The sequence below is a fragment of the Vulpes lagopus genome, chromosome 4 (genome assembly GCF_018345385.1).
Source record: "Vulpes lagopus strain Blue_001 chromosome 4, ASM1834538v1, whole genome shotgun sequence".
Classification (NCBI taxonomy): Eukaryota; Metazoa; Chordata; class Mammalia; order Carnivora; family Canidae; genus Vulpes; species Vulpes lagopus.
This window is the reverse complement of record NC_054827.1, coordinates 54026178-54042101: the sequence shown is the minus strand read 5'-3', so window position 1 is coordinate 54042101 and position 15924 is coordinate 54026178. Positions and strand designations below refer to the sequence as shown.

Below are 15924 nucleotides of genomic sequence, written 5' to 3'. Positions count from 1 at the left end.
TCAGACACTTAATCCACTAAGCTACCCAGGTGTCCCCGAAATACCTTCTTAAATCCTTAGTAAAAACTTTTTGTTTAAGTGAGATAAAATTCATATAACATTGGTTTCATGATTTTTACCATTTTAATGTGTACATTTCAGGGGCGCTTAGTATATTCACCATGTTGTTCAAACTTATGTCTATTTAGTTCCAAAACATAATCATCACCCCACAAGGGCACCTCATACCCTTTAAGCAGTCCCTCCACCCAGGTCTTGGCAGCCCCAGATCTGCTTTTTGCCTTTATGGATTTGCCTACCCTAGATTCTTAACAGAAATGGAATCATACAAATGTGACCTTCTGTGTCTGGCTTCTTTCACTTAGCATAATGTTTTCGTAGCACATGGCAGTGGTGCATTCCATTTTTATGGCTGGATCATATTCCATGATATGAAAACAAACATATTTCCTTACCCATTCATCAGGTAGGAGATGTTTGCGCTCTTTCTAACTATTGGCTGCTGTGAGTAGTGCTATTATAAATGTTCATGTACATATTTTTTAAAGATTTTATTAATTTATTCACGAGAGATGCAGAGAGAGGCAGAGACACAGGCAGAGAGAGAAGCAGGCTCCCTGTGGGGAGTCTGATACGGGACTTGATCCCTGGACCCCATGATCACAACCGGAGCCTAAGGTAGACGCTTAACCACTGAACCACCCAGACGTCCCCATGTGCATGTTTTTGTATGAAAATCTGTTTTCAATCCTTTAGAGTATATATCTTGGAGTCAAATTGCTGGATCACATGGTAATTCTATGTTTTAACTTTTTGAGGACCTACCGAAGTGCTGTCCATCACAGCTGAACCACGCACCCACCCAAGAAGGGTTCCAACTTCTCCACATCCTCCCAACATTTGGCTTTTGTTTCTTTGATGGCAGCCATCTCAGTAGGTAGGAAATTATATCCCACCCTGGTTTTGATTTTCATGTCCCTAATGACAAATGACGCTGAGCATCTTTCCATGGGCTTGTTGGCCATTTGTACAACTTCTTTGGAGAAATGTCCAGCAAAACTTTTTTTTTCATGTTTTATTTAAGACTTCGTCTGCTTCTTTCCCCTTCCTTGAATGTCAGCTCCCTCCCTCCTTCAGCCCTGCTCACCTCCTTCTCCCCTACCACCACCACCGCCCTTCATTGGCCATCCTCCCTCCCTGCTCCCACTCCCACATGAGGCACTTAGCCCCATCTCCAGTCAAAATGTTTTAACTCTCCTTCCCTCAGTATTAAGTTCTCTCCCCACAAATCAACAAAATTATCTTTTGTTTTCTCTAATGCCCCCATGTTTCAGTGTTGGCCTGGTCTTTGCCCAGTGTTTGCATTTGCACAGCAAAGAAACCTCAGTTCTTTCTCTTTAGTAAGTGTGGAAGAACAAATCACAAGCTCTTATAATTTAATATATTTTCTTTATCTTCATCACGTATCTATGGAACATCTAGCATTGAGCCGTGTGATATGCTAGTGCACCTTCTGACGTAACCAAAGTACAAAATGATCAGCGAGATCACTGAATGAGCAAACTTGTGTAGGGGGATCTTTTTTATAAAACCTGTTAAAGCTTGGAAGGTGTCAACTAAAGACAAGGATATTGCTTTTTTTACTGGTTGAGCTATAATGCTTCATTAAATTACAATATAGAAGGGACAGTAATCTACTGAGCCATCTTTCAATCATTATAATGAAAACATACCTATGTATATAAAATAATACTCATATTCTATTGTTTATGGCAGGAGTGCAAACATCTAGTTTATCCGAAGAAGACACTAATTCATTAAGTTACAGGTTAGGAAAAAGGACAGCAGGTCCAAAATATTTTCCTACTTACACTACTGTTTAACTTTTAGAATTTAAAAGGAATTGGGGGATGGGGCACCTGGGTGGCTCAGTCAGTGAAGCGTCCGACTCTTGATTTTGGCTCAGGTCACAATCTCAGGGTCATGAGATCAAGCCCTGTGTTGGGCTCTGTGCTGAGCAAAGAGCCTGCTTAGGACTCTCTCTCTTTCTCTCTCTCTGCTCCGACCCCCCCGCCCACAACCCTTGCTCATGTGTGTTCTCTCTCTCTCTCTAAAAAGTAAAAATAAAAATAAAGAAAAGAAAAATAATTCTTGGCCCTTATCCCTTTAAAGAGAGATTCAGCTTATTTGAAGGACACTTAGCAATCAGGAGGAAAAAACTAGACCCTTCTGAGTGGAGTATTCTTGAGGTGTTATTACAGAGCGGACTCTGAATAATCAATAATCTCATCAATAAAAAAGTTCTATACTAGATGAGAGGGGATCCTGAGCTCCTAGAGGAGAGGATAAAGTTTAAGGAAACCGCTCCTTACTATTTGTTCATTCGGTCAGTCTGTCCAGCAACTCTATATGCCAACCTCTGCTGGAAATGAGAAAGGGGTTTACAGTAAAAAGAGAAAACACTCTCTATACCCTTCAAGCAGGTAGTTTGTTAGAAGTCATAAAAGGAAAGTGAAAAGGTAAGGCTTATTGGAGGGTTTTTTTTCTCATTCTACCCCCTGGCTGCAGAGAAAGTTGAGAGTCCAGGCGTGTGGGCTCCCTACTCTCACTGAACTCCAGGGCAGATTCTCCCTTTTGCAGATGAAACAGAAGGAAGTCAGCTGCTCTAATGAACGCACCACCAGTCTAGTCTGCTGGCCTCTCCAAACTGCTCTTCAGACAGTTTCCCTGCATTACTTTGTGGCAATTCAAAGTCCCCCCTGGAGCAACATCCCATACACTACACCTTTCCTGACATCACCACCTCCCCCATAAGTCAGACCTGTCCCACACATCGTCCTGGGGGGATGCTGCTCCCCACTAGCTGCTATGACATACTCTGTGTGCTCCAAGTGATAACACAACATGATGTAGCAGGGAGAACATGGGAGAATACCAGATCCAGTCCAGTTCTGCTCCTAGCTGGTGGAACCACTTCGTGCATTCACTTCTGCTCCTGGAGCCTCAGTTTCCTCATTTTGTAAAATGACAATGTTGAAATGACAACCTTGAAAGTCCTTCCAGGTTTTGCTTTTTTTTTTTTTTTTTTTTCACTTCTGTGTTCTTATTTAGCATTTTATTCTCTTCCGTGGTGAGAACTTCAGTTGCTGTTCTGGGCACTCAGGAGCCACATTTGGAGAGTAAAATTTGGCTACTTACTGCACTGATTTGTGAAAATCTGGGGCTCCACCTCAAGTGTGAGGCTCTGGAAATCAGCGGGGTACCCTGCCAAAGCCAATCTCTATTTTTAGTATTTCCTACAGTGACACCTTCTAGCCACAGGACTGAAAGGAGGAAGAGTGGGTTCCAACTGGCTAGAGAGAGGGGGTGGTGTCTAGCAGCTTTGCCCTCCTCACCCGCATCCAGCTGTGAGCCTCATCTTCACACCTGGTTAGGAAGACTTGCTTGAATTGTTTTCATCTCCATTTCATTGGATTCTACGGCCCATCTCTCATATCTTTAATACAAATCCTTCTCAGTTAGATACTGCTCTAAAGTTTATGAGGGTTTTTTTCACACATTATCTTACTTGATTATTTACTACCTCTTCCCTGACCCTAAGATACTCTGAAACATTGTGTTTGGACAAGATCTAAGAAATCGAGACTACAGGAAAACCCAACACACACCAGAAAAACAAGATATCAAGGATCATTTTCTCACTGATTTAGTGGAATTTGAGGCAAATCATTTAAACTCTCTTGGCCTCAACTTGTTCAAACAAAGAATGAGAAGCTTAGCCCAAAAGATCTTTCCTCACAGAAACTCTTTGAGATTTATCTCAAAATATTTTCCTCTCCCAAAAAGAACATGTCCTGAATCTTCAAAAATAAGATGAAAAAGTTCCACCTAAAGCAGTGGTTCTCAATCTTAGCTTCCTATTTTAATTGTTTGGGAAACGTTAAAAGTTACAAATATACTAATATCTGTGTTTCACTCACCCAAGATTGTGACTTAATTGCTCTGGAGTATGGTCTGGGCTTCTGGAGTCTTCAGGGTGTGCCACGTGATTCTTCTGTGTAGCTACTGTAGCAGGCACTGCTCTGGTGTCCACCATGGGTCATGTGGGATTTTCATAGGCAAATCCTACTATCTAGACTTTTTCCTTCCATATCAAGCTTCCCCAGTGGGCATCCAGAATGACTTTTCCAGCAGTCGGACTCTTCTCCACATCCCTGTGGTCTCTCCTTATTCCTAAACTAGCCAAAAGCACTATCTCCTCCCCACAAGTTGCAAAGACACATAATGTGAGTACGGCAATGCAGCTAGGGGGGAGTTGCTATCAACAGACAAATAAACACTATAAAATTGCTCAATTTTATGACGGGAAAATATGACATGTTTTCCTTTGATAGAGGCTAAAGACCAGCAAAGTAAACAGGGAGGTGTTCCAAGGGCAAACCTGTCTCTGCTATGACAGAAGGATTTACACATGACAAAGCTCAAAGGGTTTCAGAGGCACTCCCTTACTGACTTCATCTGTGGGCACCATAAGGTTCCAAATGCTATCACTGCAACTACGTGATGTATGCATTCATCTTTTATAAATCACTTACTTTGCCATTCAAATAAATGTCAGCATTTCACCAAGGAAATAGCATAATCATAAGAGGTTGGGACATAATTATAGTTAATATAATGCTCTACAATGAGGCCCTGATCTTATCAACCCAAGAATACGCCTGATTAATCAGCACACTGAGAACCAAGTGAGCGATTTTCTCAGTCACTGACCCAGCCTGGCTTATGGGAGAGACAGGAAGAACCACGAGCTCCAGCGTGAGTAGCAGTGACAAGGAGGAAGTCCAGAACACAAGTCCTACATCTTAGGATCAGAGAATAATCCTCAAAGCCACTACTTTAAACTTTTTTTTAAAATTTGTGTACTCAAAAAATTTTATTGTGAAACAATTCTTAGAAATCTTTGAATAAAAAGAAAAATCACATGGGCACCTGGGTGGGTCAGTCATGTGAGCATCCAACTCTTGATTAAGTCTCAAGTCATGATCTCAGCGTCATGAGATCAAGCCCCGGGAGCGACTCCACACTGAGCGTGGAGCCTGCTTAAGAGTCTCTCTCTCCCTTTCCCCCCAAGCCACAGGCGCTCTCTCTGTGTCTCCCTCTGAAAAAAAAAGAAAAGAAAAATCGCAAAAGGTCCCTGATTTCAAGAAGCTCAGAGTCTAATGGGAAAAAAAAAAACATAGAAATTCTTGCAGTCCTGCTTAAGGTCCTTTGTTTAGGCCCAGACTATGAATTCTGATTGATTCTGGCCTCTCTAAGCTACCTCCTCCTGCCAACAGCCTAGCCCACCTGCTGCATGAAGAGTGATAACCTGACCTGGGAAAGTGAGTTTGTCCTCCTGGGGCTCTCCATGACAGGCAGGCCCAGGCTGGATTCTTTGTCCTATTTGGGGCCGCCTACCTGCTGATCCTGCTGGGCAACAGGCTCATCATCCTCCTGACCGGACTGGATGCACTACTGCACCTGCCCATGTACTTCTTCCTCTGCAACCTCTTGGTGTTGGATGTTCTGATACACTTCTAGGGGGTTCCTCAGATGCTGGTACACTTTCTCCTGGAGAAGAAGACCATCTTCTTCATCTGATGTAGGATCCAGCTCTTCTTCTCACTGGCCCTGAGGGATACCAAGATCCTGCTACTGGCTCCTATGGCCTGTGACCGCTACATGACTGCCTGTGACCCCTTGCATTATGTGACAGCAGTCTCTTGGCTTATAAGCCTAGTGAATTTTGTGGTGTAGACACTGGTCATCATGCACCTGCCCACCTGTGGGCATGTGTGCTGAACCACATGGCCTGTGTGGATGTCACACACACCATGTTGTAATGGTGGGCTCCAGGGTAGTGGTGCTACTGGTGCACAGAGCTGAATGCTGGCTAGGAACCCAGTTGTGTTAATAGAGAACTACAGACAAACTCAGAAGTATAAAGAGAAGGCTGCTTCCTAAGGACAGTGAAGCTTGTACTAAGTCTTTCTTAGGACTTAATACTAAGGATTAAGTATTAGTGCAACTGTGCACATTGTGTGGTATGTATGTGTCCATGTGTGAAAAATGCACTCTTTGTTTTTGAAGACATATATAGATAATGACTTAAGTTCTGAAATCTTCTTTGTAGCTCTGGCCCAGGCTCCTCAAGATTCAAAAACAGTTTAAATTAATCAGAAATGTCAAACACTTGTTGACTGGGTGAGCGTTAGCATAATCCTCACAACCACATTCACCGCTGCCCTAAGTGTCAACTTGGCCTCTGCAGTCAATCACCAAATACCACATTTAATGAACACCTCTTCCTTGCCCTGCCTGAAGCCCTTGCTCACCACAGTTATCATCCCGACATCCTCCTCCCAAGTGCTGGGAGCAATAAGGACCTGGAACACCATTCAGATCTCAGAAAGAAATATCAATCAGTAAATACATTTGTGTGCCATACACCACACCCGGTGCTGCAAGAGACATACAAAGTCTGGGAGATCCTTCCCACAACCTGGAAACTAGAAAGATAAGAGATAAGTGGGAAAAAGAAAGAAGAAGAAGAAGAAGAAGAAGGAGAAGAAGAAGAAGAAGAAGAAGAAGAAGAAGAAGGAGGAGGAGGAGGAGGAGGAGGAGGAGGAAAGAAAAAGAAAGAAAGAAAGAAAGAAAGAAAGAAAGAAAGAAAGAAAGAAAGAAAAAAAGAAAGAAGAAAGAAAGAAAAAAGAAAGAAAGAAAGAAAAAGAAAAAAAGAAAGAAAGAAAGAAAGAAAGAAAAACTGCAACATAATCCTACAATGCAAAAAATACAGTAAGGGAATATTTGATTAATTACCAAATACAAGATAGAGATTAAAAACCCCACAGAACTCATAAAATTCTCCCATGAAGGAGAAAAATCTGGATGGTTTGCAAAAGTATTAAAGGGGAGGAAAAAATTAAACTGGACCATAGAAAATGGGCAAATTTGGACAGTTGAGGGAGTCAAGAGAGACGTGTTCATTCCTGTCGGGGGGGTAACGACACAAATGAAGTGAGGAGGTAGAAAAAACGGAGTTCTGTCTGGGAAAGAGTGAGCAAACCAGTTTGGTTAGAGCCAAGACTTCATTCTGAGGACTTATGAGGCGGAAATAAGGCTGCAAAGAGGGGATGGGCTTGGTAGGGCTGTGAAGACTCAGTCAAGGAATTTACTTTAGAGGCCCTGGCAAGACAGCAGAGTTTTTGATTTAGGGACTAACACACCTGATAGGTGTGCAGAAGCTGTCCTCTTCCTCTGCCCCAGGCCTGTTGGACCAACTGAGGCAAAAACCAATAGCACAGACTTTTTCTTCTTTTAGTCCAACAAACTCTATTTCATGCTTAACTAGAGGGAGTTAAGTGAAACAACTATTTATCATTCAACTTCCTCTAATTAGGGTGGACTTCGTAGAGTGGGTAGATGAGGTTTCAAAAACCAAGAGTTGGGAAGAATGTAGACCAGAAATTATTTAAAACATAAGGAAATGTTAAAAGTAAAAGTGAACGGATCTTGAAATAGAGATTGAACAGAGGGTATAACTGTAAAGTGCCTTCTACTTTCCTCTTTTTTTTTTTTTAATGAAAAGATAACCATTCCATCTGAGTAACACTCTGAAGACTGAGTAAAAATAAACAGTTTACCTAGCGTTTTTGTAAGCGTCACCTCTGATAACAACCTTGTTGTTTCTGATCTCATGCCATATCTCAGGAGGCAATCCTCTGGTTAGACAGGTCCCATCCTGGTTAAGGAGGGATTTGGAGTCTGCTTTTTTATTTATTTTTATTTTTTTTAAGATTTTATTTATTTATTCATAGAAAAAGAGGCAGAGACACAGGCAGAGGGAGAAGCAGGCTCCATGCAGGGAGCCCGATGCGGGACTCGATCCCGGGTCTCCAGGATCACTCCCCAGGCTGCAGGCGACGCCAAACCGCTGCACCACCAGGGCTGCCCTGGAGTCTGCTTTTTTAATACTGATTCACAAAATGGGTCTGAGTCTCAACAAAGGCATTAGGCTGGCACAGCCTTCATACTTTTTTTCCTCCCCATGGGGAATAAACCAATGCATGAAGCCTAGGAGAGAAAAACTCAAGTCCACAGTGGGAACTATATTAGGAGAGGATTTCTAGAGCCACTCAGAAGATAAAGGAGGGAGTAAATAAATGAGCATGAGGGGCCATCGTTCTGTGACCATTCTGAACAGATCTGGGATTTTCCATGGCAGAGGATCCTGATGGCAAGAACTCCTTGCTTTGCCAGCAGAGCACAAATGCAGCCTCTTTTATCTAGAACAAAAATCTGCCCCCTACAGCACTCTTTGCTTCATATAATCACACAACCAAGATACCACTAGGGACCAGGGTTCTCAGCCTGGAGCTTACTGATAGGTTTTCAGGCCTACAAGCACCTGGAATTGTGTGTTTAAACGTCAGCTCATCCACAATGTTATCACCTCCTGAGAAATTTGTAACGATATGCTCATTTGCATGACTAGACGGTTTGCCCCCGGCTCCTGCAAGACTGTAAACACCATGGCAGTAGAAATGACGTCTGTAATGCTCACTGCTTTATCCTCAGCATGGGGCACTGTCTATAGGTAGGCACCCCAAAAATATCTGCTAATCAAATACGTTCTCAAACAATCTGCGGCCCTCTAAAAGGTTAACATATCCTGACTTATGTATTGCTTTGGATTATGTTTTTAAATCTTACAAAATTTCTTTTATGAAACCTTTAGCAGTGAGCTGTGATATTTGCCACAGGTCGATAAGACAGGGGTTTCAGCTAAGCCTTCCCGACACCACAGAGCTGGATCAATAGGAAATGCTACCAGAAGAGCCCTGTGGAAGCCTAGCACATGGTCCAAAGTCCACCAATCAATCTGATTTCCCATTGATTTAATCTCCCATTTATTTTTCTTAGTCTTTTCACTTCTTTTCTCATTAGAACAGCTCAATTTGGCAACATTATAAATCATAACACGGAACAAAGTTTAAAGATAACAGCTAGATAACTACATTCCCCTTTATGTCTTCAACAACAACAAAAAAATAAAACAAAACTCTTGTCTCTTTTTTTGTCTCCCTTAGCTGATGTCAAAAGCTACTTAAGTGCTAAGCAAAATAAGTCACTCAGAGAAAGACAAATACCATATGATTTCACTATGTGGAATTTAAGAAACAAAACAAATGAACAGGGGCCCATGGGTGGTTCAGTCAGTTAAGCATCCAACTCTTGATTTCAGCTCAGGTCTCGATCTCAGGGTCATGAGTTCAAGCCCTGCATTGGAGTTTGAAAAATAACTTTTTTTTTTTTTTTTTTTAATGAACAAAGGGTGAGGGAAGAGACAAACTAAGAAATAGAATCTTAATTACAGAGAACAAACTGATGGTCCACCAGAGGTGGGTGGGGGATGGGAGAAAGAGGTAATGGGCATCAAGGAGGATATTTGCTGTGATGAGCACCAGGTAATGTATGAAAGTGTGGAATCACTATATCGTACACCCAAAACTAATATTACACTGTATGTTAACTAACTGGAATTTAAATAAAAACTAAAATAAAAAGTTGCATAAGTAAACTAATCTCTGAGAGTCACAGCCCCTTAGTGAGCCTCCAGTGGCCCCCTTCAGCATCAAAATCCTTTCTCAATGATTTCTTACCCACCACAAGTGGTTTTTAATTTATCTCACTCATACCAAGCCTATTGGCCTGATTTAACAGTTGAAAAAAATTGAAAGAATGGGAAAAAAACAAGAGATGTCAAAGAAAGAAAAAAAAAAAAACACTAGTCTTTCCTGGTGACTAGAAAGGTCCTTGCCATACTCGAGTTTCTCTACTTTTTTCATACTGATGCAGATACAGAAAATAATAATAATAATTTTTTAAATATTAGCTATGCAATACTATAATAATTATTAACCAGTTACAATGAACACTAATGTGTCACGCAAATACATTACCTACTTCAATCTTTGCAATTACTTGTTATCACCTCAGGCAATATGCCAGGAAACTAAGGCATAAAGGGTCAATTATACATAGGCATTCACATTACATCATGTAAAAAAATCTGTATTTTAAAACATTAAAACACTACTGAAAGTAATGAAATCTTAAATAAACGGAGAAGCATACCATATTCTTGAACAGAAAGGCTCAACATCACAGATCTGTATGTTTCCTTATGCTGAATTATACATATAGCAGTATCCAACTTAATTTTCCTAAAAAGAAATTTTTGTTTGGGACCAGATACTATTATTTTTAAAATAATGGCCATGAAAATTAGAAAAGAAGATTAATGAAGACTAGTTTACTAGTCATTCAAATATCATAAACCTAAAATAGTCAAAATGCTGTGGTGGTGGCACACATGATTATAGCAAGATAGTAAAACAGAAGAGAAAGTGTAAAAATAAGCCAATACGCATAGGGATTTGGTAATGATAAAAAGAAGCTTTTAAATAAGCAGAGAAAAAATATATATATAATAAAAAGTGTTAAAGCAAAAAAAAAAAAAAAAAAGAAGTGTTAAAGCAACAAGCTAATCATTTGGAAAAAAAATAGAATTCATCCACATAGGATATCTTATACCAGAATACATTCCACAAAGACCAAGTATTTAAATATAAAAATGAAAGCATAAAAATGCTGGAAGAAACTAAAAGGCAGGTTTTTTTTATGATATCAAAGTGAGGAATGCCTTTAAACTATGAGACAAAATCCAAGCAGTCATTATTGTTTTAAATAAATACAGCAATAAATAAGTACAGCAAAAAACAAAAAAAATCTGCATGGCAAAAAATATATTATAAAAGTAAAATGCAAAAACACGCGGAGGGTAAGGTGGGAGGCAGATACAATGCAAAAGGGTAATGTGAAGGACTTCTTTTGGGATGATAGAACAGTTCTGTTCCTCGATTATGGCTAAATGAATCTGCACATGGGATAGAATTGCATCAAATCACATATACACACGAATGCAGGTTTGAAAGAAGAGGGGAAAAAAAGAATAAAAAAAATAAAAAATAAAAAATAAATGAAAGAAGAGGGAAAACTGCATACACTCTTCTTAGCAGCAATGCACCTGTGTCAGTGCATTGCTGTATCGACCCAGTGTCCAGATCATACTATGGCAATGCAAGATGCCACCACTGAAGGAAGCCGGGTGAAGGGGACCTAGGGCTCTGTACTATTCTCACAACTTCCTGGGAGTCTATAATTGCTTCAAAACAAAAAGGTTTTGGGGTACCTGGGTGGGCCTATCAGTTAAGCATGTACCTTCAGCTCAGGTCATGATCTCAGCCTGACATCAGGCTCCCTGCTCGGCACACAGTCTGCTTCTCCCTCTGCCCTTCCCCCCACCTGTGCGCTCTCTCTCTCTCTCTCTCTCTCTCTCTCTCTCAAAGAAATAAATGAATAAATAAAATCTCAAAATAAAAAAAGTTTTAAAATTGATATTGGTATCAAGAAAAATTAAAATGAAAGCCATTGAGGGTGGGGGAGTGTTTTGCCTCTTGTATCAAAAACAAAGAGCTCTGGCAGCCCGGGTGGCTCAGCAGTTTAGCGCCTGCCTTCAGCCCAGGGCCTGATCCTGAAGACCTGGGATCGAGTCCCACATCAGGCTCCCTGTGTGGAGCCTGCTTCTCCCTCTGCCTGGGTCTCTGCCTCTTGTCCTCTTTGTGTCTCTCATGAATAAATAAAATCTTAAAAAACAACAACAACAAAGAGTTGATTTCTCTAAAATATAAAGAGCTCCTGTAAGCCAATAAGACAAAAAAGCAAAAATTCAAATCTAAAATTAAGCGAAGATATAGACTGTTTACAGAAAATAAACACACAAATGACTCTAAACATAAAATAATAAGCCTTACTCAAAATTGGAATCACACAAATGACAACTCTACTAATAGGCCATTTTTTTACCTAACAGATCGGCAAAAAAGGAAGTGTGAAAATAAGTGCACTCATAAATTGCTGATGGGGAAGTAAATTGATCCAAACCTATAGAGGAATCTGTCAAAATTAGAAATGCACATGCCACTTGACCCAGTAATCCCATTTCATGGAATTTATCCTACAGTTAATTGGCACATGTGCAAGATTACTTATGTAGGAGATTCATTCAACATTGCAACATTGTCATAATAGAGAAAGACAGGAAGCAACTTAAATGACCACAAACTAGTGACCATTTAAAGACATTGTGGTGCATCTATGTCAAAACAAAAACAAAAAAACGGTAAACCCCAAAGTGAGGAAATGCTACGTGTTCCCACAATGTGAAGATCTCCAAGATAATTATTAAGTAGAAAGAGCAAGGAGCAGAGCTGCATGCATACTGTGCAGCCATCTGTGTACAAGGAGACTAGGAGAACATAGTTAATAAGCTAGTTAGTTAGTTAGTTAGTTAGTTAGTTAGTTAGTTAGTTACTAGTATGGAATACATAAGTAAGCTGGTTGACTGGTTTGGTAGTTTGATATTAGTGGCTTTCTGCTATAGAATGAAATATCTCGAGGACAGACATAAAACTATTAAGAATGCCTCAGAGGGGAAAGGTAGGAGAGAGATTTTTTTAACATACACTCTTCAGTACATTTTGAATTTTTAACCATACAAATATATTACCTATTAAAAATACATGTTTAGAGTAAAAATATAGAATAATCTGCATCTGCACAAAGATTTTAGTCCATGAGTGTACTTCTGCTCGGCAGCATATACAACTTGTTTTCACTCTCAGAGAACATTAAAATTTGTCCCTGCCAGGAATCCAGTTGGGAGTTAAGACTCAGAAATTTGCACACTGGTGTCTTTGAGCAAAAATTCTTAAGCCTGCCTTAGAGGCACCCAACTCTAAATAGAATTTTTTTTCCCGAAATTACTTCTAGAAATGTTTGTATAGTAATTGGAGCAAACTATTTGAAAACAATATTTAAACATAAGATTTAATGGGGTGATTCCTAAAACAAAAGGAGGTTAAACAGTTTTGGGACACAAACTAAGTGAAACTCTTGAGTTTTCGTTTTTCAGAACTAAAAGTACATGCTTATTCAATCGACATGGGACTTTGTGACTTTTGCTTGAGGAGAAACAAAAAGAGTTCCAGAGACAATTTGGAAATGGGGAAAATCGCAATGTGAGATTCTAAAGGAAGAATAAACATGGAAAAAGTCTGGCTGCCACTTAGATCTCAGAGGGGCGAAAACCGAATGCAGAACAATGGAAAGAATCATGAAAAAAGAGATGGGTTGGTGTCGAGAAACCTTCCAGCGGTTTTCACAAAATTAAAATCAAATTCTACAAGGGTGGCGAGAACGAAAGAATCTCCACGGAAGGGAGGGCTCCTCTAGACATCACAGCCCTGACCACTGTGGGCCACAACTACTGTCCTCTGGGGCTCCCATGGCAACCATCACATTATCCTCAGGAGGGATGCTCCTTCCCCATCCACACCCTAGCTCAGCCATAAGCACATTTTCTCTTCATTCCCTGGGAGGCTGTTGAGATCACATGTACCGTTAATCAAGAATTTTTGTTTTAAAGATTTTATTTATTGATTTGAGAGAGAGAGAGAGAGAGAGAGTAAGAGAGAGAACACAAGCCAGGGGAGCTGCGGAGGGAGAGGGAGAAGGAGGTTCCCCCTGCTGAGCAGGGAGCCCGACTCGGGGCTTCATCATGGGACTCAGGATCATGACCTGGGTCAAAGGCAGACACTTAACTGACTGAGCCAACCAGGCGCCCCTAATCAAGACTTTTTTAACTTTGTTTTTTTTTTAAGATTTTATTTATCCATTCATGAGAGACCCAGAGAGAGAGACAGAGAGAGAGGCAGAGACACAGGCAGAGGGAGAAGCAGGCTCCATGCAGGGAGCCCGACGTGGGGACTCCATCCCCAGTCTCCAGGATCACGCCCTGGGCCCAAGGCGGTGCTAAACCGCTGAGCCACCCGGGCCGCCCCAAAACTTTTTTAACTTAAAGCTGCCGTGGAATGGAGGGGATACAAAACGGCGAGTAGACAAAATTTTACATTCTGAGTTTCTGGACAATACTGGCTCTCTGAGCCCCAGGGGGCCCCATTTACCAGTGTCCCAAGGAAGGAGTCTCACTCAGAGCATCCCCAGATTTGACTCCCCCTCCACTCCCCAAGGCGGGGAGCCCAGAGTCGAATCCAATGGGTATCTCTCTGCCCATGAAGCTATTTCTGCGTCCGTGGGCACTGGCTCTGTCATCGTCCCCGAATCCCCTCTGGGGGTCCGGATGGGACCGTGCCACCTAGGCCATCTGGGAGCCCCTGACCAACAGAAGTAGCTGCCTGCACCCCCCTCGGAGCCGGAGGTTACTGAGGATGAGGATATAGGGATGGACAGAGGTGCACAGGTAGATTAAAATCTGCCAGGGCCAGTACCAGTCACTCTGCGAGCAGAAGAAACCCGCAGCATCGATGACCAGGGACGCAAAGGACAGAGCATACAGAATGAGGAAGGAGACGAGGGACTTCAGAGCCCTGGTGTGAGCCTGGCTGCTGGGGTCCTGCAGGCCGTGGCCGCTGCGCCGCATCCTCCCTCTGTGTCGCCTCAGGGAATTAATCAACAGTGCGATGGACACCAGGAAGACGGAGCAAGGCACTGACAAGGTGATGAACTTCAGGGGCAAGAAATAGTGAATTTCCAGCCTCCTGCTCCACTGCTGGAAGGTCATGTTCCCGGGGTATTTTCTGATTAGGAATCCTTGATACACGGCATGGTTTCCCCAAAAGAAGAGCAGGGTGACGAGGAAGGAGATCAGGAGGGAAGCCCCGAGGAGCCAGGGCACCGAGCCTGGGAGCCGCCACCTCAGCCAGAGGAAGGTGGGGTGGGTGAAGCTGGCGATCTTCATGCAGAAGAGGACGCTGAGCCAAGAGCCGAACCAGAAGGTGGCCGAGTTCAGGAAGTCCCAGTGGAGGCCAAAGAATTGCCGAGCCGGGCCCGTGCTGTACTCCTCCAGGTGGAGGTAGTAGTAAAAGTTGTTCATCATCCCAACGCACTGCAGGCAGAAGCGGGAGGCGCCCAGGCTAAGGAGGATCACGTCGGAGGGGAGCAGCCTCCCCCGCCGCATCCTCTCTCTGCTCAGCACCAGCACGATGAAGCCGTTGGCCAGGATCCCCAGGACACACAGCAGGACAAAGAGCAGCATGAAGAAGGCGGAGACGGCGGGCTGCATTTTGGCCTGTCCGCTCCCCCCACCACTCTGAGCCTTTGTCTTGGCCCCTGGCCTCCTCCCGACCCCCCACCCACAGTCCCCCTTTGGATCTTTCCCTGGGGATGTGAGAAGACCGATGTCTTCCTCTACATCTGAACCAGAGCCCACTTAGAAGGCAGATGCTTGGGCTCAGTTCAGTGAGGATGCAAATTCCCCACGGGTTCGGTTACCACGAGGCACACCGACTGCCCCTGATTTGCCTGTTCCGCTTTTGCCTGCATGCTACCATCGTTAGCATCAATGTAGAGGGTTTTTCCATGTCTCTGACTGAGTTCCAGCCTTCTTATTCCCTCTCAAGCCCTATAAACATATCTGCCCCCATCACATCACTCGTAAGACATTAATTATATAGGCGACAAGTATACAGAGACACTCATATGGCCAAGACCTAAACGATGGAGACGAGTCTGTCTCCAGCTGAGTTTCCCTGTTACGCATCCACCCTCACCTACGAGCAGTCATAGGACCAAGGTCAGAGCCTTGGTCCATATTTCTACCAAATCTCTTCTTAAATCCTTCCTGGACTCTGAGGTATAAGTGGCTGATAATGGTTTAAATTGGTTTTATGTTCCAGTGAGAGAACCCATTTCCATGTGGTGGTGGGAATGAGGGCCATCTGCCTCTTACTGCGTGATGGT

At 42.5% G+C, this 15924-nt stretch overlaps 1 protein-coding gene and 1 pseudogene across 1 annotated transcript; one reads left to right on the top strand and one right to left on the bottom strand.

Annotated features, from left to right (window-relative positions):
* Nucleotides 1-5356: 5356 nt before the first annotated feature.
* Nucleotides 5357-5956, top strand: LOC121488762 (annotated as a pseudogene).
* An 8364-nt stretch (nt 5957-14320) lies between these two features.
* LOC121489697 (taste receptor type 2 member 41-like) lies at nt 14321-15247 on the bottom strand. Its single transcript, XM_041752978.1, has one exon. It carries the CDS (start codon nt 15245-15247, stop codon nt 14321-14323), a length of 927 nt encoding a protein of 308 aa, XP_041608912.1.
* Between the last annotated feature and the right edge of the window lie 677 nt (nt 15248-15924).

Excerpts from the sequence above, each read along its gene's own strand:
- LOC121489697 (XM_041752978.1), bottom strand. The coding sequence starts at position 15,247 with ATGCAGCCCGCCGTCTCCGCCTTCTTCATGCTGCTCTTTGTCCTGCTG.